The following is a 26,654-nucleotide window of genomic DNA, read 5'->3' on the forward strand; positions in this document are numbered from 1 at the left end:
CATCTCGAATGTGCTGTTATTTCAACAGTCTACTGAATTCAGTAGACTGTCAAAATTGGCAAAATAATACAAAGAAGCAAAACATACAAGGAGAGCAAGAGAGAGCATTCTAAACTACTCATTTCTACAACACTAGATAGAAGGAATGATATTAAAGAATTTTAATAATAGTCATTCTCTCTAAACTATCATATTCTGACAAGTTTGTAAAAAAATCATCAGTTTTCAGTTTTATCTTAAAAACTATTCTTTAGGTGGTTGTTAAAGCCATAACTTGATGGGGATAATCTCTAGAAAACCAAAAACCCAGAGTTCGAGTGAGATATCAATATTTGTGGTCACAATCATTCTATTAAAAATACATTTTATAATAACTGACATTAATGAAATACTTAATTCAATGTAGTCAGCATATGGGTAAAAATATATGAATAGTTAGGAGAGTTTCCTAAAATGCAAATTTATTTTCTAATAAACAGCCTTTTGCATTTAACGTAAATTAAAATCCTGATAAGAATATTACTTACACTTTGTCGCACCAGAGGATCAATCAGATAATTGTAAGGACAAAACACAATATCAGAATCTTCCAAGAAGTGTCTAGATGTAAAATAGGGACATACCTAAAGAACATAAAATAATCACAAGTCACACACACACATACAGACTTTAAATGACATTATAAGTAGTTTGTATACTTAAAATGTGGAGAAAGTCACCCTGACACTTACATGAGGTAATTTACTAAACATGCCAATTGTGATACAGCTTAATTGCCAAATAACTAATGGTGAAAAGACATTCTGAATTCCATATGCAAACCTGTTCTTTTATAATACAATATAAATTGCACTTAATTTCGACAAAGAAGCGTGATACGAGTAACCAAGAATCATTAATCAAAAGAATCAAAAATTACTGAAACCTGTATAATAACAATTGGCATGGACAATTAAGGTTTTCATCCAACCTTAAAAGAAAGTAATGCATAAGTTGACTATGTCCTATGCAAAGGTGAGCAAGAACAACTGCCTCTCTATGATTCCTGCAACTAGACTGCCATGTTTGAATCATACTTAATCTGACATAACTTGTTTGTGACCTGTCCATTCCAAGATTGTTGTCATTGGGAGTATAATACATTTCTTATCACTTGCCTATAGTCTGTATAAGGGACCAGAACATGATGGAACAAAACTAGCTGTTGTGTAGGATTTTATATGAAAATTTCTTTTCAACAATTTTACTTTGAACTTTTTTAGATGTTTGCGTGCGCACGCACGCACGCACACACACACACACACACACACACACACACACACACACACACACACACACACACACACACACACACACACACACACACAGTATATATTAACATAATGAAGTAGTTAAAAAATAAAAAATGGTACAAAATATAATATGAAAATTAAGAAAATAAATATAAAGATATCATTAGAGACGGCAAAAATGCACATTCCTCCACATGATGCCCAATGTACAACTGATATTAAATATTAAATCAAAATTAATGCCAGTAGCATGCCAAAACTGTTGAGTGAAAAAACACTCAACAGTTTGGCCATGCTATTGGCATTAATTTTTATTTAATATATACATTTTAATATATATATATATATATATATATATATATATATTAAAATTTATATTTTTTATATATTAAAAAAAATATGAGCCTTCTGCCTTTGCCATGTGCACCATCTGTCTGTTTGCAAGTAACAACTAGACTCCTGGTGGGCAGATTTTGATGAAATTTTATATTTGTATTGAGTCAATACAAATTTCAAATCAGATATAGAAATTTCAATTATTATTTCTCTCTTTTCTTTTTTTTTTCCCCCATACAATTTGTATGTAAAAAACAAAGGATCAAATGCAGTTTAAATGCAATATTTAGCTTTAGACAGTCCATAAATACGTGCAGTTTGTGTGAATCATTATGTAAGGCTCACAAACATGGTATCACTTGTGAACCCACACAAAAAGGGTATATGGGAGAAAGTACATAAAGTTTAATTTAAGAAAAATAAAAAAAAAAAAAAAAAAACACCTAAAACATAATGCACTATGTACATTAACTAACTTTTTATTTATTATTTTTAGTTGCATGCAAAAGCCAACAAACAAAAATCTAAAAGGAAAAATGTGGCAGGGGAAGGGGTATGAGGTATGAGGTATTGAGGGTCTAGCGGCTCCTGGGATTTCTCCCATCTCCGCGAATGTTCTATGTATCGGTGACAGTACCCTGTCAAAGCCAGAGATTTAGAAGTGTGTGGGTCATGAGTAGTGTTATATGTTGTGCCCATTGTTTCTCCGGCTTATTGGCCGCCAGGCCCCTAATGGGACCAGACGTTGCCCATACCTCGCCACGTGGAGGCTAGCCGGGTGTTACCATTGAGTCAATTGTACTCTGGCAGGTCCTGCCACTTACTTTCCTGGGATTTTAGTGGCTAGGACCTAAAATAAAATTGGAACGACCGCGGTTGATTTTAAATCACTTACATTAAAGCACTAATATGGGGTTTGACGCTGAAAGCCTGTTTCTAAAGTGCCTAAAAGGTTGGGCGAAAATTTTTGGTGTATTTTAAATTTGGACGTGTAGGGCTATACGCTGTGCAAGAAAAAATGCTGGGAGGGGAGAGTGAAGGCTGGGGGGTGAAATAGGAAGAAGAGGGTCGATAGGGTAGGTGACCCCCAATTTTTCAGTGAGGCATGCCCATGCCCCACCAGAGGGAAGAAATGGTGTGGCAGGGAAGAGAGGCGACAGCAAGCCGTCACCTCCCTCCCCTGCCGGGAGTGGGAGTAAAAGAATTGCACTGCACAAGAGAGTGCAGAGCATAGAGCCAATATGGCTCCGTTGAGGCAGCAACTTGGAGTTTCTCTATCTTCGTTGGTCTTCTCTGTCATTGATAGCCATATTTTTCCTCAGCTAGGAACACTGGTCAGGTCCATTGTTGGTCTGTTAGCTATGGCTGTGGTTCTCTTCATCATGGAAAGATCCGCAGCTCCATGGGGTTATTCTTGCGATCGCTGGTTTTAGATGATTAGTAGTAAGCAGGTTCCTGGGCGAGGTTCTCCTTGAGTCATCTCCACGCGTGTTCTGTGTCTCCTTTTTTTTTTTTTTTTTTTTTTTATCTTCTTCTGTAGATGGCTATCAGTGTTTTACGCCTACCAAATAGTTTTTGGGCATATTCCTTTAGCTCCCTGTATTCCTCAAGTGAGTCCAATAGATGTGATTCCAAGTTCTTGGGGAGGTAGTGTATTGCAGTGATCAGTCTGCACCTGAGGTCCTCATAATGGGTGCAATCATACATAATGTGCTCCCAGCACTCAAGCTCCCCACAGGCACATCTCGGATCCACCTCAATCCCCAGCGCTGCCAGCTTGGCTTTAAAGGCCCCGTGACCAGTCAATAAATAGGTGGTATATAAGCCAGGTTGAAACCAAGTTGGGGGACTGGGGTACATCCTGTCGATGTTCGGAATGAATTTCCTGGTGATATTTCCCTTATTTGAGTTGGCCCAACGCTCCTGCCAAACTTGCATCAGGTGTTTTTGCAGCCTTGTCTTTTCATTTTTTTGTGGTGCATTAACGTCCACAGTATAGCCATGGTATGTACAAGGTATTCCTTTCTCTATGTGGTAGTTCATTCCCCTACGCATGATCTCTAAGTCAAGGGGAAGAGCTCCGGCCAAGACCTGCAGCGCGTGGGTACTGGTTGTCCTACAAGCACGTGTAACTGTCAGTAGGATTGTTCTTTGCATTGCATCAAGGATGCGTCGGTTTACTACAGTTCCTGTTTTGGAAAACCATATTGCTGAGACGTAAGTGATGATCGGTAGGAAGGTTGTTTTATAAAACAATGACAGGGTGCGTTGGTTTAACCCCCAGTCCCGCCTGACGATCCTAGCCACCAATCCAGAGTATCTTTTGATTTTGGCTCTGATATAAGTTAGATGGTGTTTAAAGGTAAGATTACCATCCAGTATAACTCCTAAATATTTTAACTGGGTCACTAATTTTATTGTGGTAGGTCCCACCTTTATTTGTGGCGGTCTACGTATATCAAGCTTGCCTTTTAGCAGGACGGAGGACGTCTTTGTTGTTGATATCGTCAGGCAGTGGGTTCTGGTCCAGTTTTGCAATATCAGCATTGCCTGATTGGCCTTTTCCTCTGGCTGGGCCCGGCTATCTGCAGCAGTGGTGAGGACCAAATCATCAGCAAAGGCCTGGGAGCGCACATCACCGAGGTGCAAAGCCAAGAACCCATCCAAAACCATATTCCACAGGAGCGGTCCCAGAACAGAACCCTGGGGACAGCCCCTGTGGACATCACGATTCACTCTACCATAAGGTGCTTCCACGATGATGCGTCTCTCGGAGAGATATGACCTAATTATGGAGTATAAGTTGATCGGAACTTGTGCCAGCCTTAGTCTTGCCAGTACGCTCGGCCACCAAATGGTGTCGAACGCCCCAGCGAAGTCAACGGAGATGGCTAGAAGATATTTATTATTGCAGTTTGCTGCTAATTCCGATAGGCTACGCAAGGCTTCCACAGTAGACGAACCCTTCTTGAATCCGTATTGCGATGTCTCTGTGAGTTTCGCTGCCTGGTAATGCTGATGTATCCTTGTGCAGAGTAGTCTTTCAAGCAGTTTGCTTGCAACCGGCAGTAGGGCTATTGGCCGATAAGAGTTTGGCAGGTGGGGTGGTTTGTTCGAATTTTTGGCGATTAATTTTACCTTTGCTGTCTTCCAATTTTTGGGGAAGATGCCCTTAGCCAAGCAGCTGTTATATAGGTGTAAGAGGAGGTCTGGAACGATCTCCACGGTCTTCTTAATAATTTCGGGTTCTAAGTAGTCCAGGCCTGGACATTTATTATTTCTTATCAGGGTTGCCATTTGTTGTAGTTCATCCCGTGTGAAGGGTGGCTCCTGAGTGTCTGTTGAATAAACTTCATTATCTTGACAGATGATAAGTTGCTCTGGCAGTGTTGGCTCTATTGGTTTGGGGAAGATGGCATCCAATATATTGCTTATAGATTGTTGCCACGTGGTGGTATAATCACCTTGTGGTGTCTGGGTGGTTGAAATGACTTCCCCCCTGGGAAGTTTATTCGTCACTATCTTGTATACCACACCCCAGGGTTCAGTGTTCCCTGTTGTGCTAACAAAGGTCTCCCAGGCCTTGCGTTTGCTCTTGACGATCGCATTTGTGTAGCTGTTTCTGGCTTCTCTATATCTTTCCCTTAAAGCTTCAACCTCATGGGCCGGCCATGTGCGCCTTGCCCGTTGGAATTGTTTTCTTCTTTTAATTGTTTCTCGTCTGAGCTGTTGAATTTCCAGGGTCCACCACGGGACAGCCCCCCGGATCAGGCTTCTTCTTTTTATTGCTGCATTGCTGGCTTCTGTTATTATCTTGGTTACTTTAGTTTGGGTTTTATTGGGTTCCTCGAGCTGATTTGTCTCAGTTAGATGTTGGGCCGTTGCTGGTATTAGGATTTCCTTAAAACGTTCCCAATTTGCTTTGCGAATGGCATAGCGGCTTTGTATTTGCTTGGATATTGGGGCTCTGTCAAGTGACCTTGCTATCTGATAGGTAATCACTCTGTGATCGGACGTTGTCCACGAATACCGAACAAGCCAATCCTTTATATAGCCTGCGACGTTCCTAGTGGACAGCGTGACGTCGATCGTGGCCTCCCACAGTGTGTTACAGAACGTGGGCAGTTGGTGCGGCCGATTTAGTACCATGATCGGGGAGTTAGAAAGATATTCGTCTAGTATTTGCCCGTTCCGAGTTCCGCTTCTGTCCGGAGTCAGGCTGTGCCAGGTGGGGGATCGGCAATTGACATCTCCCCCTATGATTATTTTCTCGTCTGGGAGCAAGTCTACCAAAACTTGAAGGTATTGTGTAGCTGGGGTAATGTCCTCCCCCGGTCTACAGTACAGTGCCACTATGTAGAACTGGCCTAGCGGCGTCAATACGTGGGCACAAGCTGCCCATGACGAGCATAGTTGTTTAACTTTCGTGACTGTGTAGTCTGGGTTGCGTACCACTATCGCCGCCCAAGGGGTATCTTCCTCTTCGTGTACTATCTTATATGTGATTGGGTATCCACACACCCGTTTAGAATGGGTGTACGGCTCCTGGAGTATGAGAATGTCTGCATTGATTTCGTCAGCTTTTATCCTTAGCTGTTCTGCCACTGCTCTGGCTCTTTGCGCATTTTGTTGGATGATCTCTATTTTGGATGTATTATATTTCTTATTGTTTGTCTCCATAGTCGATTCTCTTTTGGTATTGACCCTTTGCTTTGATATAGACCGGGCAGTTTGGATCTCTGATCGAATGTGTGTATTCCATTTTGGCTGCTTTACAATTGGCACAGGTTGGATCCTGTTCCCTGTTGGGGCAAGTTTTGTATTCATGGCCCTTGCCAGAGCAATGGCCGCAAGTAGGCGTTGTCTGAGTACAGGTGTGGGTTGTGTGTCCGAACTTGCAGCACCGAAAGCATTTCGGCACCGCTGCATGCTCCGGGAACCGGTGGGATCCCCATTCTATATATATTCTGTTGCATTTTTTCAGCTGTTGCCATGCAGATGGGTCTAGTTCAACTACCCAGTTCCTATTGGTTCCCAATCTGGTACTGGTTGAATACCTTGGTGTTACCATGCATTTTTTTTGTGCGTCCTGGGCTAAATTCCTTAGATTTCTGGTGACAATTTCAGTTGCTAGTTGTTCAGGCGTTACGTCTTGGTCTACATTAAATATTATAATTGAAGGCCCACGCTTTTTTGGCGGCTCCGCTGTTAACCCTAACTTGACAAGTTTTGGGTTTTCCATTATTGCCTGTATATCTTCCTTATTTTCTGTTTCTATTATTATTCCTGTGCTTCTTGTTTTTCTTATTGTTTTAATTCTAGTAGTCCTCAAGTCATCTTTCATCTCTTTCATAAATTTAACCTTCAGTTCTTCGCTGGATTGGACATTTTCAGTGTTTTCCAGGGTTGTCGGTCTGAGAACCACCAAGTTTGGTGTTTTCAAGAGTGGTTGCCTTTTTTCTTGTTGCCCTTCTTCGTTTGGTTGTAACTGATTTGAGCCATTCCTCAGCGCCTGGACATATGTGGGGGCACGCTGTTGCATTTGATTTGCCCCACATTGTTCGTAGATTTGTATCTTCACGTTTGCCTTTTCATTTTCTAGGAAGGTCTCTATCAGCATGGCTTCCATCTTACTGAAAATGTTTACAATCTGCGACCTAATACCTGTTGTAATTCTGTTTGATGGTTCTTTGAAAACATTCTCTAATGCCGTCTTCAAGGTTAGAGATTTTTCATACACTGTGCCTTCAGGCAATGTAGGATCCAAGGGAACTTCTGTTGACTTCTCTTCTCCGGTGTCCTTTGTAGATAGCATACTCTCTGGTTGGTCCCTTGCTACAGTTTGGGAACATGTTCCCCCGCTCAGACTAGAGTCAATCTCAGAGCCTTCTGATGGACGAAAAATAACTATGTTATTAGTGTCAGACTGGAATTCAGGAGCCCCGCGAACAGAACCGCGAGCGGGAGTTCCACAAAAAAATTCTGCACAACATTGGTGCTACAGCTAATCTTTTCCTTGCCTGTTTCAATGTCCCTGTGTGTGTGCCAGGGCATCAAGACTTCAACTCTGCATGAGCTACATTACTATATAGATTTCAGTAACGATATTTTATTTTGCTTCTGTTAATTCATTTAATAATATTATAAGATGACAAGGTTGAACATGATACTTGAATTATCCTTTATTTATTAGTTAATTGCATATTGTCCTCATATATTCCATAAGTGTCTCCTTCACATTTATAATCAGTTTAAATTTTAGGCTGAAGTTAGTTCTCTTAATTACTTAATTAATCAAGAACTGACAAGCTTAAATACTTAGTTTTTGACATTTGTTATGCTCATATTTATGTTTTATATATCTGATAGTCTTTAGATCTAAAACTTCTTTACTTTTACTAGCTCTCCAAAATTTACTATCCAAAATTTACAATTTATGCAAAGATTGTTAAAAGAAAGCAGAGAATTGCTAATATAATTAGCATGGCATAATATGTAAACAGAAGTCAAAATGTAAGATCTCTATATACAAGTCTGTCACAATTTGAAAAAAGAGCAGACAAGTTTTATACATGTATGCGGAAAGTCATGTTTGGATAGTCTTCCATGCATGCATACAAAGTACCTATCATCTTCACCATGTCCATCCATTTTGTCTATTCATTCACTTGTAGTAGCTCAACTCCTAGTGGATGGATTTTCAGAAAATTTTATAAGAACTAAATGCAACTGGGCATAATATTTTTATGAGTTATAATTATCTATATAATATCAGTGTAAAAACACCATAGACAACTCTTAAAGGAAAAACTACGATAGTAATGTAAAGGGAATCATTTCAACTGTATCTCATATTGTGCTCGACCTTCACCTTTTGGCATCTCTCATATTGTGGGATTATCTTCACAACTGGGTTGTCATGTTTGCAAAACCCGGGTGCCTGCCCACCCACTGACGAAAGGCCAACAAGCCTTGAAATGGTACCATCTGGGTGGTGGTGCCCACCAAGAATAAGTAATAGTCTTCTCTATTAGTGAAGCGTTACTTATTCGAGATAGTGCAATACATGGTAACTTGTGAAGGTTGAGCACAATATGAGATAAAGTTGAAATGATGCCCATTACACTATTGTAGTTTTTCCTTTAAGAGTTGTTTATGGTGTTTTTACACTGATATTATATAGAAAATTTTACATTTGACTGCTTTAGAATGATGTGTTTGAGCATTACCAAATTTCATTAAAATTACATCAACAGAAATATGGCAAAAATTATCTCTTTATCCATCTGCTTGTAGAAATCCAGCAATTATTATTACTTTTTTTTCCATTTATATCACAGAGGCTATGCACACATCATAAATAGAAACACTGGATATTGCTGTGTGCTAATTAATTTATTTGTTGTTCAATTTTAATCCCTGCAAAGCATTTGTACTAAATCAGTGACTGGAGGAATGAATGGGCAATATAGTGGATGCATAGAAATGAAATATCTCAGTTCGTGTGTAAAAGTCATTGCTTTTTTGCTATTTTTTAATTGTTTTTTGTATAGTAGAGGCATGTGATGCAAAAAAGCAAGCTTATGTAGCTTCAGCAAAAAAAAAAAAAAAGTGTGTACCCTGTACGCATGAAAGATGTTTTATGTGTAAACATCTTTGACAAAAATCAGAACCATTTTAAAATCGAACATCTAGAACCAAAATTATGAACAATGAGTTAGCATTTTATGCTCATACCTGCTATTTACTCTACTGTATCTATGTTAGTGACATTAACATCATACTTCAGTCTGAAATATTTAGTATCGACGATGTAATGCTTTATGCACATGTGTGCTGCTCACTCTACCGAATCAACATTTAGAAGAGGTTAGGCCAATAGCATAATTACACATCTGATTTTACCCATTTGTTAAATAGTATGTTTCAACAAAAAGAAATCTTGTTTCTTGTCCAAATGGCAGTAGAGCATCCTGGTCTCTTACCAAAGCTATTGGCCGCAACTTGTTTCATCTCTGTCAAGATGGTTCCACTGCCACTTCAGCAAAAGATAAAGCTGACCTGCTGCCATCCTTTTTTCTTCCAATTCGTGTACTGATCATCTTGGTAAACCACCTCCCAATATTTCCAGTACACTCCATTCAATGCCTCCTGTGGTCTTCATTTAAAGGAATGTCTAAAGGATTCTGGAAAATCTTGATGCTGAGAAAGTTCTAGGTCCTAATGGATTTCTCCACTTGTTCTCAAAACCTGTGCTGCTCTGGGGCTTACTCCTGTTATCTATCACCTTTATTCACTTTGTTCTTCCAGAGGAGCATTAGTAGAGGCATACGATGCAAGAAAGCAAGCTTATGCAGCATCAGCCAAAAAAAAAAAAAAACCCACCAATTTCACCAGTCCACTTGTTCCAAATGCCTATCCAGTTCAGCCTTAAATTTATTTAGGCTATCAACTTCCACAACAAAAGATGGAAGTCTGTTCCACCAATCAACTACCCACTGGCTAAAGGCAAATTTCCGCACATCTACTCTACAACTGTCTTTCCTCAATTTCAATCTATGGCCCCCTCAGGTTCTTAATCCGAGCAAGAGGAACAATCCCATCAGCATTCAGCTTGCTCAACCCATTCTAGGACTTATACACCTCAATCAGATCACCTTGCAGGTGCCTACTCTCCAGGCACTGCAATTTGCAGAACTTAGCCTTTTTCCATAAGAACACCCCTTTATTCCCCTCATCAATCTTGTTGCCCTTCTTTGTACTTGTACTAGCAACTCTACATCCTTTCTAAAATGAGGCCTCAAGACCTTACACAGTACTCTAGGTGTGGCCTGACCATTGCCTTGTATAACGGGATAATCACATCCCTGTCCCTGCTAGCAAAATTCCTATATATCATTGACAAGATTCCATGACCATCCCGGGCAGCCTGTCTGCACTGCTCAGCAAATTTCATATTTGACTGCACAATTACCCCCAGGTCTTTTTCACTTTCCATTTCCCTGAGTGTAGTACCACAGTTGGTAGGGTTCTCTTCAGTTATTACTACCCATATGCAGTACTTTGCATTTGTCAATGTTAAACTTCAGTTGCCACTTCTCAGCCCATTTTCCCAACTTATCTAGATCCAGTTGGAGTAGCATACTGTATTTACTGCTGTTAACAACCTGTCAACCTTAGCATCATCAGAAAACATGGACATTAAACCTGATATACCTTCATCAATATCATTGATTTTTTTTTTTTTTTTTTTTGTCCTTGCCTTTTTCCCATTATATACAGGGTGTCTCAAAAATATTGGTACAAATGTTTAGGGGAGGTAGGTAACATCTAAAGGAATGTGAATTGCATAGGAACCCATAACCGGAAACGTCAAACGGAAAAGTAGTAGCAGAGGCACAAGAAGCAGAAATGACACAAGACAGTAATTAGTGGCAAACATTTATTTGACATAAGTACAAGATGGATGCATTTCATGATGTTACAACAGATGCTCGAAGGTTCCACCATGAGACGCGATGCATGCGTGACACTGATGCAGCATGGATTGGCGGACACGGTCGAACACACCTGGAGTTTCTTTGGCAGTAACAGCAGTGCAGACGAGTCTCGCCACGAGATCCATTTCTGTCTCCACAGGCAATTCATCATACATGATAGATTTGAGGGGCCCCCCGCCACAGAAAGAAATCAAGGCTCGATAAATTGGGAAGCGTGGGAGCCAGGAAATGGGTTCACCACGGCCAATCTATCGATGCCCAAAATGCCTGTTCAAATGGTCATGAACACACCTTCCATAATGGGCAGGCGCCCCATCATGTAGAAACCAAATGTTGCGTCTTACATTTGCTGGAACATCGTCGAGTAACCCTGGTAGAACTTGTTCAAGAAAGATCCGATATTTAGTAGAGTTCATGCGGGATGGTAACAGGCATGGGCCGACTAAGCAGTCACCGACCATACCTGCCCACACATTTATTGCGAAGCGATGTTGTGCCGCATGAGGGCACACACTGTGTGGGCCCTCTGCTAATCCATACACTAGGTGCATGTCTGCCAGCTCACAGTTCATATATTGATGCATGCTCTTCGTGCGGTGACTACTGCTTGAATGAGTAAACAAGAAATTTTCCCTCTCGCTAACTGATGAACGCGCCGTGTACTGACTTATGGTGACGTTTCCAGTTATGGGTTCCTATGAGATTCACATTCCTTTATGTGTTATCTACCTCCCCTAAATGTTTGTACCAATATTTTTGAGACACCCTGTATATGAGGTCAGCATTTTTACCGTTTTGGCATGCAATTTTTATGGCTGGATGCCCTTCCTGACATCAACCCTCAGCCTTTATCCAGGCTGGGGATGTGCAGTGGTCATTCCCTGAACTTCTGCATCCTCCGTTTTTGGTGGTCACAGGCTCGAACCCCGGTCTAATCAGGAAGCGTGTGCTACGCACTGCTGCTCCTGCCCACCTGGCTACGGAGCTGTCTCATCCATATCATTGATAAATATAGAAAACAACAATGGACCCAACATTGAACCCCGGGGAACTCCACTAATAACATTTGTCCACGAAGAGCAGTGTCCGTTAATTACCACTCTCTATCGTCTCTCACTCAACCATCCCTTTATCTATTGTAGCACCTTATCCTTAATGCCATACCTCTCCACTTTGTACAGCAGTCTTCCATGAGCAACAGTATCAAAAGCTTTCCTGAAATCCAAGTATATGATATCAAAATTATTTTTTGCATCCAGTTCCTTTGTGACCATATCGTATTATCCAATCAAACTGGACAGACAAGACCTCCCTTCAACAAACCCATGCTGTGTCTTAACTATTACTGCAGTCTTGTGTAGATGATCTTGCAATGCTGCTTTAATCAGTGATTCCATTATTTTCCCTGGAACACAAGTTAAACTAATAGGTCTATAAGTACTTGTGTAACCTTTTGAACCCCCTTTGTGAATTGGTGATACATTTGCCCACCTCTAGTTCATGGGGGGCCTCTCCACTGAGTCCAAGGAAGCTCTCATAATGGGAGCATAATGTTCTCAAAATTATCCTTTACTGCCTCCTTCAAGGGGCTTAGAGGGAAACCAGCATTGTGTGTGTTATCATACACAGTCTAAAACACTGATGGATCCAATATCTTTCTATTTCATTAGATTTAGGAGAAGTCCGGTTGGCCTGCTCCCTAAAATCCACTCATGCACACCTTCTCGATGGTAAGCCCTGTTACGTCACATAGATGGCAACGAACATGTAGAGTGGTTCTCTTCAAGACGCCTGGTCAGCGTGAAGAGGAAAAGACCAAATCCTCCAACACATGACAGCACAACAAAACAAATGGCCCTCAGCCCACAGCAGCTTTCATTCCCCCTCTTAAGGCAGTGAGAGGATCAGAGTGGAAGCAGAGGGTGCTAAGAATCTCTGGGTACTATCAGGCTGCCATGCACGGAAATTGAACTTGGCCTGTTACAAAGTACAATCGCTCATCGGTGAAGACAGAATACTAGAGCTGGAAAAGAAATTAGAAAATGTAAATTGCAATATCATTGGTTTGGCTGAAACAAGAAGAATAAATGAATCAGAAATACGTTTATCAAGTCGAAATCTGATGTTACACCAATGGAAACAGTGAAACGAGTGAAGGTGGAGTTGGCTTTCTGGTCCATAAAGATATAAAAAACAACATTTTGGAATTCAAAAGTACATCATCAAGTGTGTCAAGACTACTACTCAGGATTTCTCAGCGGTATAAGCAAAATGTTATAATGATTTATGCACCAACATCGAGCCATGATGATGAAGAGGTTGAAGAAATGTACACCGAAATTGACAGTCTTCTAGATGAACAGAAAACTCACTACACTATCATTATGGGGGACTTCAATGCTAAGATTGGAAAGAGACAAAACAGTGCAGAAAGGGGAACTATAGGAAATTTTGGAATTGGTGAAAGAAATGAAATAGGTGATAGACTTGTGGAATTTGCAGAATCTAGAGGAATGTCAGTAATGAACACTTTTTTCAAGAAAAGAGTGAACAGAAAGTGGACATGGAAGAGCCCAAATGGATTAAGAACTAATGAAATCAACTTCATCCTCACTAACAGAAGATATATCGTGAATGACGTTACTGTCCCGAACACGGTAAATGTTGCATGGTAAGATGCACACTTGATATAGATGTAAGAAAAGAAAGGAAAAAAACTGAACTCGAATAAATAATATGAAGGTCTTTGAGATAACAGAAGAGGAGAAAAAGCAGAATGTACTGGAACTTAAGAACAAGTTTGAACTTCTGCAGACTGTTCAGGACCAAGATATTGACGAGGAATATTACAACTTTCTGAAAGTGATAAAGCCCAAGAAATCTATAGGTAAAAAGAAATCCAAAGAAGAAAATAAATCAGTCAAGAAACACTTGTCATGATGAACCGAAGACGACAAATGAAGAGGAAGAAAAACACTGACTGGGAGAAAATTGAGTATACTGAGTTATGCAAAGCCATTAGAAAGAGACTCAGAGAGGACATAAGAAAATTTAACACAAGAAAAGTTGAACAAACATTAAGGGAAAACAAAGGATTTAAATCAGCAGTCATGGGCAGTAATACAGAAAGACACATAATACTGAAATTGAAGAATAGTGATGGTGTACTTATGAATAGCAGAGAAGGCATAATTCAAATAGTAGAAGGCTACTATAAAGAGTTATGGCGCCTCCGTAGCCAGGTGGGAAGGAGCAGCAGTGCGTAGCACATGCTTCTTGATTAGACCGGGGTTCGAGCCCGTCACCACCAAATACGGAGATTGCGGAAAGGTCAGGGAATGACCACCGCATATCCCGGAGCAATATGTTCTTAGTTGCTAATGCTCCTAACAACCAAATAACATAAAGAGTTATACAAGGAGTGAGGGAATGATGCTAGCAGAGGTGAAGATGGATTGCAAAATAGTAACACATACAACGTACCTGATGAGGTAGAACATGCGTTGAAGAAAATGAAGAATCAGAAAGCTCCGGGGGAAGATGAAGTTACTGTACAGTTGTTAAAATTGGGAGGAAGAGACACACAAAAACTGGCAAAATTCTTCACAAAATTCATTAGAAAAGGTGTGGCGCCTAAGGAATGAAATAATGCAATCATAGTTTTGTTGCATAAGAAAGGAGATAAATCATAAATTGGAAATTATAGGCCAATTAGCTTGTTATCCCACATCTACAAGTTGTTCGCCAGGGTCATTACTAACAGATTAGAAAGAATACTTGATGAGAATCAACCGAAAGAGCAAGCTGGCTTTAGGACAGGATTCTCAACTATGGATCACCTTCACGTAATGTCACAGCTAATGGAGAAAGAAAATGAATATAAAAGACCATTATGCCTGGCATTTGTGGATTATGAAAAGGCATTTGACTCCATACAGAATAAGGCAATGTTTTGGGCACTGGAAAGAAAAGGCATAGATACACCATATATTATGATTTTGAAGAAAATATGAGAATACTACCTCTTTATTAGACTAGACAAAGACAGTAATAAATTTAAAACTGAGAAAGGAGTTCGACAAGGAGATACATTATCTCTGAAGTTGTTTACTGCTGCCCTTGAGGAAGCTTTCAGAAGATTAGACTGGTCGCAGAAAGTAGTCAATGTGAACGGAGAGTACCTAAATCATTTACGATTTGCAGATGACATTGTGGTCATAAGCCACGATCCCAAAGAATTAGAGGAAAATCTTAATCAGTTATGCAGAGTTAGTAAGGATTTTGGACTAAAGATGAATATGGCTAAAACAAAAGTAATGATGAACAAGTATGCCACAGAAAGGGATATGATGATTGAAGGAGCAGTAATTGAAAAGGCGGGCGGAGTCATATACTTATCAGGGACAAGTCATTAGCTGTAATAATGATAAATGGATGGAAGTCAAGAGAAGAATAAATTTTGGATGGATAGCATTCAGGAAATGTAGCCACATACTGAGGAGCAATATCCCAATTTGTCTGAAACATAAAATAATGAACCAATGTATACTCCCCACCATGACTTATGAAAGTGAAACTTGGGCACTCACCAAAAGAATGGAAGAGAAGCTGAGAACTACACAGCGAAGAATGGAATAAATTATATTGGGAATCAAACTGTTAGATAAGAAGAGAAACACATGGATTAGGCAGGAAACTCAAGTAAAGGACACTCTTATCAAAACTAAAGAACTAAAATGGTCTTGGGCAGGACACATAGCTTGAAGACATGATGACAGATGGACTAAGAAAATAACAGAATTGTACCCAAGAGGAGCTAAGAGATAACCTGGAAGACAACAATGAAGATGGACAGATGGGTCATGATTTTGTGGGTATTAAATGGATGGCCATTGCATAAAACAGAAGGAACTGGAAAGTTGCTGGAGAGGCCTTCATCCTGCATTGGATTGAAAATGGCTGATGATGATGATGATGATGCCTCCTTTAATATAACTGGATAGATCCCATCCACCCCAGCTGCCTTTTTATGTTTAACTTCAACAATTTCTCCTCCACTTTGCTCTCAGTTATTACAAAATCACTTAGCTCCCTGTTAGAGTTTGATAAACTTCTGGCACTCCCCTCATTGAATAACTCCTCATGTGTGAATGTAGATGCAAAAATACTCATTCAGTTTATCAGCTACCTGAGCATGATCATTAAGAGTCAACCCATCTATATTAGGTGGTCCAATCTGATTCATCCCTTTCCTTCTAGAGTTTACATAAGTAAAGAACTCTTTGCTGTTTTTTTTTTTCGTATCCTTTGCCAAGGATTTCTCGTAATCTGCCTTTGCCTACCTAACTTCCTTTGTGACTTGATTACAGAATAGTTTATATATCTGCCATAGGCTTCTGTGTCACCTGATACTTTATATGCATCTCATACATTTTTCTTCTTTGCCACGAGGATCATTAGTTCATTTGACATCCATTTAGGTCTAAACCCTGAACAGTATTTCTTAGTTGGAATGAAAAGCCTAGTAGCCTTCAAAATTAGGCCCCTGAGGGCTTCCCATTTAGAATTTAACGTTGGTAACATCATCAGTTGGTCCCACCATACGGAATTTAAATGCTGTCTCAGTCCACTGTAGTCACCTTTACGAAAGCAAAAGCCCTTCCCTTTAGCCTGGATGGTAGTTACATCTTTAAGTAATTCCCACATTAGTACATTGTGATCACTGTCACCCAGTGGATCCTTTATCTGCAAATTCTTAATGAATGAATAATCACTGTTTATAATCAAATCAAGAGTATTACTCCCTCTGATTGCCTCTTGAACATGTTGCTGTAGAAAACAGTCATCCGATAAGTCCACAAAAGTCTTGTTAGTGTGCGAGTGACCAAATCAAAGATATCTGGAAAGTTAAAATCCCCCATTATAGGACATTTTGATTTACTGGCTCACTATTTCTCTGCACAATTGCTTATTATTCTCATCAGATTCTTTAGGCCTATAACACACAAATACTCTATTTAAAAGGAGGGCGCTGACTCTATTTAAAAGTTACAGCTGTCAGTTACAAGCTCCGCAAAAACGATAAGTGTTTGCCTTTTATTTACATGATTGTTGTTTTATATTGTACTTAATACGTAGTCATATAGTTATAGTTACGCTGGTTATTTTTTATTTTAATTTAGATAAAGAGTTTTTGTGGATTTTACTTACGATAGGTAAAACCGTTATTTTTGTTCGATTTTTGTAGCCATTGTTTTTGTATATAGGGAATTCAAATTTTTTAATTGAGGTAGCTAGGTAGCTCTAACGCATAATCATATAGTAATACGCTTCACTGTTTCTATTTCATAGTTTCTATTCAAATACTACTGACATTTAATTTATTGATTTTATTAATTTAAACTACCATGCCCCGAACTAGAGCAGCAAAGCAACGGGCACAAAGTGGCAGGAGTGTTGTGACTCGGGGGAGAACTGAGGGGCGCGATTCTCCAATGCGTCACAGCCTAAAAAAATGTGCAACTTGTGAAATGTTTGCCGAACTCTCTGGAACGGAACATGATATTGCCATGGGGGATGTCTTTGTGTGTGCGCGATGTAAGGAGTGTAAGGAAATCAGGCGACAACTCAGCGTTGTTATGGGCCTATATGAGAGTTTGAAGGACAGGGTGGTTGCCCTCGAAGGAAATAAATTGAGGGGCCCATCAAGCTCTCAGCTGCCCACATCAATGCCAGAGCTTGCACTTGGTCATCGCGCAACACAGCGGCAAACCCCAAGGCAGAATGCGCTGGTCCCACAGGAACTATTAGTTGTTGGTGACTCTATTGTCAGGGAAACGGGGAACATGCTATGTAAAAAGGATAGGTGGAACAGGACCAGGGTATGTCTGCCAGGGGCAAAGGTTGATGACGTTGTGGAGCGGATATCATCTTTCAAGGGCACAAAAGGTGATATAGTTGTACACGTTTGCACTAATGATATTAAGAGTAGGAGACCGGCAGAATTACTCAACAAGTACAGGTCACTGTTGAAAAAAAGCCGAGAATTAGGTTTGAATTTGAAAGTGTCTGCAATTCTGCCCAGACACGATAGGAGGGAGTATATGATGAGAGCCTTGTCGATCAATTCGGCCCTGGAAAGATTGTGCAAGGCTCAAGGGGTAGAATTTTTTTCAGCCTGGACTGTACTTGTTAACAGGAGAGATTGCTTCTACAGGGATGGGATACACTTAAATAGAAAGGGTGCAAGAATATTTGCTGATGCTATCGAGGCAGTGTTAGGTGGGTCGGAAAACTGCTAGCTTGGGGGGATACAAAGACTAATAGTTTAACAGTAACCGCAGGCAGAGGTGAAGGTGATTCTTGCACAACTTCTATTAGAATAAGAAGCGACCTGGAGCGAGGGGTGTTGGGGGTTTCAGGGACGGATGGCAGTCATCCTGGAATAGTTGGGTATATGGGATGTGTTAGGGTAACTAGGAATAGGCATAGGAGCATGTATGCTTGCATGTATACCAATGCTAGAAGTATAGTAAATAAATTTGATGAATTTGAAGTGTTGGTCAAGACATCAAAGGCGGATATTGTTGGGATAGCAGAGACGTGGTGTCACAAAGATATAAGGAATGCAGAACTGGAATTTGGGGAGTACAATGTGTACAGAAAGGATAGACAGGACAGAAAGGGAGGAGGTGTTATGCTGTTAATTAAGAAAAACATAAAATCAAAAGAAGTGCATCCAGTTGATATAGATGGACAGTGCACTGTTGAGTCAGTTTGGTGTGACATAAGCACTGCGAAAGCAAAAATAAGAGTAGGAGTGTGTTATAGGCCTAATGATTCGAATGAGTACAATGAACAATTGTACAGAGAAATAGAGTGGGCCAGTAAATCAGAATGTCTTATAATGGGGGATTTTAACTTCCCAGATATTGACTGGAACTTGTGGGTTGGTCACTCACACACTAGTCAGACTTTTGTGGATTTATTGGATGATTGTTTTCTGCAGCAGCATGTTCGAGAGGCAACCAGAGAAAGTAATACTCTTGATCTGGTTATCAGCAGTGATCATTCGTGTATTAAGAATTTGCAGATAAAGGAACCACTAAGTGGCAGTGATCACAGTGTGCTGAAGTGGGATTTACTCAAAGAGGTAACTACCGTCAGGGGTAAAGGAAAGGGTTTTTGCTTCCGTAAAGGGGAGTACAGTGGTCTCAGACAGTTTTTAAATTCTGTACAGTGGGATCAACTGACGATGTTACAAACAGTAAATTCTAAGTGGGAAGCATTCAAGGAATTAATCGTGGAAGCTACTAGACTTTTCATACCGATGAAGAAATATTGTTCAAGGTTTAGGCCTAAATGGTTATCAAATGAACTAATGAGACTCGTAACAGAGAAGAAAAATGCATGGGATGCATATAAATTATCAGGCGACGCAGAAGCCTGTAGCAGATATAAGCTAGTCTGTAATCAGGTCACAAAGGAGGTTCGGCAGGCAAAGGCGGATTACGAGAAATCTTTGGCAAAAGATGCTAAGAAAAACAGCAAGGATTTCTTTACTTATATAAACTCTAAAAGGAAGGGGATGAATATGACTGGTCCACTTGACATCGATGGTTCGACTGTTGATGATCCTGCTCAGATAGCAAACAAACTGAATGAGTATTTTGCATCTACATTCACACGTGAGGAATTATTACAGTTTGAAAATGGAAGAAGGTTATCAAATTGTAGCAGTGTGCTTAATGATTTTGTAATAACTGAGAGCAAAGTGGAGGAGAAATTGTTGAAGTTAAACATAAGAAAGTCACCTGGGGTGGATGGGATCTATCCAGTTATATTAAAGGAGGCGGAAAAGCAACTAAGCAAACCTTTAGCCATAATTATGAGAGCATCCTTGGATTCAGGGGAGGTTCCCACGGACTGGAGATGTGCAAATGTATCCCCAATTCACAAAGGAGGTTCGAAGGGTGACACGAGTAATTACAGACCAGTTAGTTTAACTTCTGTTCCGGGTAAAATAATGGAGTGACTGGTTAAAGATGCATTGCAGAATCATCTAGACAAGACTGCAGCAATAATTCAGACACAGCATGGGTTTGTTAAGGGAAAGTCTTGTCTGACAAATTTGATTGGTTATTATGATGTGGTCACAAAGGAACTGGATGCAAAAAATAATTTTGATATCATATACTTGGATTTCAGGAAAGCTTTTGACACTGTTGCGCATGGAAGACTACTGTACAAATTGGAGCAGAATGGTATTAAGGGTAAGTTGCTACAATGGATAAAAGGATGGTTAAGTGGGAGAAGACAGAGGGTGGTAATCAATGGGTGCTGCTCTTCGTGGACTAATGTTATTAGTGGAGTCCCACAGGGTTCGGTGTTGGGTCCACTGTTGTTTTGTGTATTTATCAATGATATTGATGAAGGTATATCAGGCTTAATGTTGAAGTTTGCAGATGACACAAAGGTTGGCAGGGTTGTTAATGACAGTAATGGCAGTGTGCTACTGCAACAGGATCTAGATAATTTGGGCAGATGGGCTGAGAAGTGGCAACTGAAGTTTAACCTTGACAAATGCAAAGTACTGCATATGGGTAGAAGTAACCCCAGAGAAACGTACCAACTGTGTGGTACTACACTTAAGGTGGTAGAAAATGAAAAAGACCTGGGAGTAATTGTGCAGTCAGATATGAAGTTTTCTGAGCAATGCAGACAGGCTGCTAGGGCGGGTCGTGGGGTTTTGTCAATGATATATAGGAATTTTGCTAGCAGGGAAAAGGAGGTGATTGTCCCTCTGTATAAGGCAATGGTCAGGCCACGCCTTGAGTACTGCGTACAGGTCTGGAGGCCTCATTTTAGGAAGGATGTAGATTTGCTTGAGCGTGTACAGAGAAGAGCAACACGATTGGTGAGGGGAATGAAGGGATCCTCTTACCAAGAGAGGCTTAAGTTCTGCAAATTGCAGTGGCTGGAGACTAGGCACCTGCGCGGTGATCTGATTGAGGTCTATAAGGCCTTGAATGGGTTGAGCACGCTGAATTCTGATGGGATCCTCCCACTTGTTCAGAATACCAACCTACGGGGACATAAGTTCAAATTAAGAAAGGATAGATGTAGAATAGATGTGCGGAAATTTGCCTTTAGCCAGCGGGTGGTTAATTGCTGGAACAAACTTCCATCTGTCGTTGTGGAAGTTGATAGGTTAAATAAATTTAAGGAGGAAGTGGACAGGCATTTGGAGGATATGGTGTGATTTTTTTTTTTTTTTTTTTTGGCTGATGCTGCATAAGCTCCTACACTTGCTTTCTTGCATCAAGTGCCACTACTACTACTACTACTACTCTCATTTTTCCTTTCCCAGTGCTTATGTCACACAAACAGACTCAACATTGCATTGTCCACCAACATCAATTGGATGCACTTCCTTAGATTTTGTGTTTCTTAACTAACAGCATAACCCCTCCTCCCTTCCTGTCCTGTGTATCATTTCTGTACACAGTTTACTCCCCAAATTCCAATTCTGCACTGATATCCCAACAATATCTGCTTCAATACTTCAAGCGCATCAAATTTATTAACTATACTGCTAGCATTGGTGTACATGCACCTGTTTCTACTCTTAGTTACCCTAACACATCCCATGTATTTATTTGTTCCACTATGACTCCCAGAAGTTCCAGAAATCTCCAATTGCCTTGCTTTCCAGGCTGATGCTCATTCTAATAAAAGCAGTGCAAGAATCATTTTTGTCTCTGCCTGCGACCACTATTAACCTTTTAATCTATATATCCCCCAAGCTAGCAGTTTTCCTCATAAGCATCAGCAAATATCCTTGCACCCTTATTATTTAAGTGTACCCCATTTCAGTAGAAGCAGTCTCTCCTGTCAACAAACACAGACCAGGCTGAAGAAATTCTACCCCTTGAACCTTGCACAATCTCTCCAGGACCGAACTGATCAACAAGGTTCTTCATCATATACTCACTCCTATCATGTCTGGGCAGAGTTGCAGACACTTTCACATTCAAACCTAACTTGCAACGTTTTTCAACATTGATGTGTACTTGTTGAATAAATCTGCGATCTCTTACTCTTAATAGCATTAGTTTCAGTGCGTACAACAATATCACCTTTTGTGCCCTTAAAAGATGATATCTGCTCTACAATGTCATCAACGTTTTGCCCCTGGCAGACATACCCTGGTCCTGTTCCACCTATCCTTCTTGCATAGTATATTCCCAGTCTCCCTGACAATAGAGTCACCAACGATAACTAGTTCCTTTGGGACCAGCACATTCTGCCTTGGAGGTTGCCTCTGTGTTGCCTGATGCACAGGAGTGAGCTCTGCTGTTGAGCTCGGCAGTTGATAGCTTGATGGGCTCCTGATATTAATTTCTTCGAGGGCATTTATCTTACTCCTCAAGTTTTCATAGATGCCGATCAGAATGCTGAGCTGGCACCTAATTTGTTGACACTCTAGACACCTAGCACACACAAAGGCATCCATCCTCCTTGGTTAGATCATGTCCTGTTTTAGAAAGGTAGGTAAACATTTCACAAATTCGCACATTTTTTGAGACTGTAATGCATTGGAGAATCGCCCCTTTGTTTCTCCCCCGAGTCATAGCACTCTCACTAGTGTGTGATCTTTGCTTTGCACCTCTAGTCTGGGTCATGATTTTCATTTAAATACAATTTAATTAACAATGAAATTTAATAAGATTAATAATATTTTTGATTAATTGATACTATAATAAGCTAACAGATTCCTAATTGAGTGCTTCGTGTTACGTTATCTAGTTTTACTTTATACCTTACGCTATCAGTTCGATATATATATATATATATATATATATGTTATGCTATTTCTTATTGACTACAATATAGCGGCTAGTTCAACAATATTGGTACCAACACTGGGAGTCGTAACTTCCAAAAATCGCTAGTTAAATTCAAAACAAGAAGCTAATGAACGCTACTAAACCTATTTAATATCTCTGTAAAACACAATGTATTATGTTAATTAACAAAGAATACAGTAAAAATTAAAAATACTTATCCTTTTACAGCACCCAAAAATCCATTGGCTGTTCTCTTCTGCGACTAGAGCACCATCTCTAGTTTATCCATAGATGTTACCCATCTATTGACAAATCCAATGGAAAAGTTTGGCAAAACTCAAGCAGTTGCACAATATTTCAAAGGCTTTTAATCATGTTTGGCATAAAGGTCTTCTAAATAAGCTTCCATCTTATTGTTTGCTAACTGTTTTTTGTTGGATATCCGGTTTTCTCTCTGACTGCTCACTGTTTGTGAAGGTAAATGGTTCTCTATCCTCTAACTTTTCCATTAATGCTGAAGTTCCCCAAGGTTCTGTTCTTTATCCCACTCTTTTCCTCTTGTAAATTAATGATCTTCTCCCATTGACCAGAAATCCTATCCATAGTTTTGCTGATGACAGCGCATTGCATTCCACCTTGAGAATCCTTGCCTTGCACAAACAGCATCAATTTCTCAAATATCCTTTAATACTGATCTCTAAGTAATTCTCCAGTGGGGCAAAGATAACTTTGTTGACTTCTATCCTTCTAAAACTCAGTCCTATTTTATATCTCACAAAATGACTTCTGCTCCTATGCTTATCTTCGGTGTTGTTGTTGTTTGGTTTTTAGGAGCATTAGCAACTAAGGCCATATTGCTCCGGGATATGCGGTGGTCAGTCCCTGACCTTTCCGCATCCTCCGTATTTGGTGGTGACGGGCTCGAACCCCGGTCTAATCAAGAAGCGTGTGCTACGCACTGCTGCTCCTTCCCACCTGGCTACGGAGGTGCCATATCTTCGGTGACACTGTGATTTCTAATCTCTCTCTTAGCATAAGAACATTACAAATAGTTCTTCCTCTGCATCTAAAAAACTGGGTTTACTCTTTTGCTCTCAAGCATTACTTTCCTTCCAAACAGCTGTTCATTCTGTACAAATCGCGAATCTGCACTACAATGAATTATCGTTCCCACACCTGGGGCGATGCCCCCAAACCTCTCTCAGGCTTCAAATTCCATTTAAAAAAGAGCAGTTAGGTCAATTAACGACTCATCGTTAACAGATTCTCTTCATTCTGTTTCATAGGCATTCTGCTTCTGCTGCATGCCTTTTCTATGGATCCATGGGCACTGTTCTTCTGAATTGGTTTCTATAATTCTCTCTCTCCCTCTTCCAAAGCAGTCCAAACACGTGGCACAACCAGTCAACATCCTTTTACTGTCTAACTTCAAACTCACAGAACCAATTTTTCTTCTTCCTTATTTATTCATTCAACTTCCATTATCTGAAACAACCTTCCTTCATACGTATTTCCTGAAAATTACAATCTACAGAAGTTCAAGTCAAATGTCAACAAATAACTTCTTTCATCTTCTCAACTTTCAACCCATGCATGGTACTAAGTACTATAGGTTCTAATACCCCTCATGTTTCTGGTTTTCATAAAAAAAAAAAAAAATCTGCCCCAGATCGAGTGAAATAAGTGGGAGGGAAAAAGTTTTTTAAATAAACTAGATGATTATTATTTCTACTAGAATTTTAGAGAAAATACTAGTTGGAAAATGAAGAAGGATGTTGAAGCAGTTAAAGGCATGGGTTTTATTACAGAAAAGAAGCTTATGACAATTCAAGGTGCTATATGGCATCTATTTAAATGGGTGGATTTCAGAATGAGGGTGAACACATTTGAATTATGGAATTTTTTCTTTTTGGTTTTTTTTTTTTTTTTTTAGGAGCATTAGCAACTAAGGTCATATTGCTCCAGGGATATGCGGTGGTCATTCCCTGACCTTTCTGCATCCTTCATATTTGGTGGGCACGGGCTTGAACCCCAGGCCAATCAAGAAGCGTGTGCTATGCACTGCTGCTTCTGCCTACCTGGCTATGGAGGCATCGAATTATGGAATACTGAAAGGGTTGCTCTTATGAAAAAAGGCTTAAGTTTTGCAGATTACAGTGTCTGGAGACTAGGCACTTGCGAGGTGATCTGATTGAGGTGTATAAAGGCTTGAATTGTTTGAGCATGCTCAATGCTGATGGGATTCTTCCTCTTGCTCAGAATAATCACTTGAGAGGGCATAAATTCAAATTGAGGAAAGACAGTTGTAGGATAGATGTGCGGAAGTTTGCCATTAGCCAGCGGGTAGTTGATTGGTGGAACAGACTTCCATCTTTTGTTGTGTTAGTTGATAGCGTAAATAAATTTAAGGCTGAGCTAGATAGGTATTTGGAACAAACGGAGGGGTGAAATGGGAGTTTTTTTTTTTTTTTTTTTTTGGCTGATGCTGCATAAACTTGCTTTCTTGCATCATATGCCTCTACTAATGCTAATACCTTTAAAGCAAAAATCACAGAAGCCATGAATACGTCCTACCATGAAAAAAATATTTCACAAGAAGGATGCCAAAATGGATCAATGCATTCTGGCTGGTCTAAAAGAGCAGAAAAAGATATAGACAGATAGAGAGGTGCTGTATACTCATTCCAGGATACCACTCCACCATCAGGTGAAACCTATTCCTGTGGTATAATGCTGACTCAGCTAACCTTTAAACCTAGGTAATATCTCTACTCCAGGTATTAGTATTTGTACTATCCAAATAGTGCACCAGTGCCTTTGAAGCACTGGGGGAAAAAATAAATAAGAAACAACAAATTATGCACTTTCCTCCTCATATAGCTAACTATCCAATTGAACTTTAAATTTCTTCAAACTGTCAGCCTCAACTACCAGTAATCAGTGACCTGCTGCCTGAAAGAACACTTCCTATAATTTAGTCTAAACCTCTTCCCCTGTAATTTGAATTTATAGTCCTATTTCTGTAATTCTTTACAACAGTGAAAATTCTCCCTTCATTCATTTTACTAACCCTCTCAGAACCTTATAAACCTCAATCAGGTTCCCTCTAAAATGCTTGGTTGTTGCCAAGCTCTGTATCCCAAATAATTGGAGTCCTTCCTCATACAGTCTGCCCTTTTGATTATCTCACCGTGTGAGTTGCTCGTCTTTGAACCCTTTCAAGAGCCCAGAGTCTTTTTTTCAGATGAATGCTCCATACTTGAACATGGTATTGCAAGTGTGGTCGTACAACAATTGCCTTATACAGTGGGTTTATGACCTCCTTATCTTTATAGGATAGTGTTCGATAACCTATGGACAGGACACTGTGAGCTTTCCTGGTTGCCTGTTTACACTGCTCAGAAAACTTCATATCTGCCCTTATTGTAACTGCCAGATCCCTTCCTCTTTTTAATTCAACCCCACCAAGTATATCATTTATTTTGAAGTTGCTATTCCCCAAGTGTAAGACCTTGCATTTTGCTGCTTAAAACATAGCTGCCACTTTTCTGACCATTCTTGAAGTTTGTTAAAGTTGTATTGAAGGAGTGCTGCTTGGCACTTATTATTAATGACTCTCCCAATCTTTACGTTGTCTGCAAGTTTTGACATCACACTCCTTTATCCCTTTTTCAATG

General features: G+C 40.0%; 1 protein-coding gene across 1 annotated transcript in view; it reads right to left on the bottom strand.

Moving 5' to 3' along the window:
• The window catches only part of LOC150085137 (Fanconi anemia group J protein homolog), a 331,818-nt gene that overhangs the window by 175,146 nt on the left and 130,018 nt on the right, over window positions 1-26,654 (bottom strand). The window contains exon 11 of the mRNA XM_090373843.1: window positions 528-623. Within this exon, the coding sequence (XP_090229969.1) occupies window positions 528-623 (96 nt within the window). The remainder of the gene's footprint in view (window positions 1-527; window positions 624-26,654) is intronic.

The sequence above is a fragment of the Mastigoproctus giganteus genome, chromosome 5 (assembly GCF_048544385.1).
Source record: "Mastigoproctus giganteus isolate SK-2022 chromosome 5, ASM4854438v1, whole genome shotgun sequence".
Classification (NCBI taxonomy): Eukaryota; Metazoa; Arthropoda; class Arachnida; order Uropygi; family Thelyphonidae; genus Mastigoproctus; species Mastigoproctus giganteus.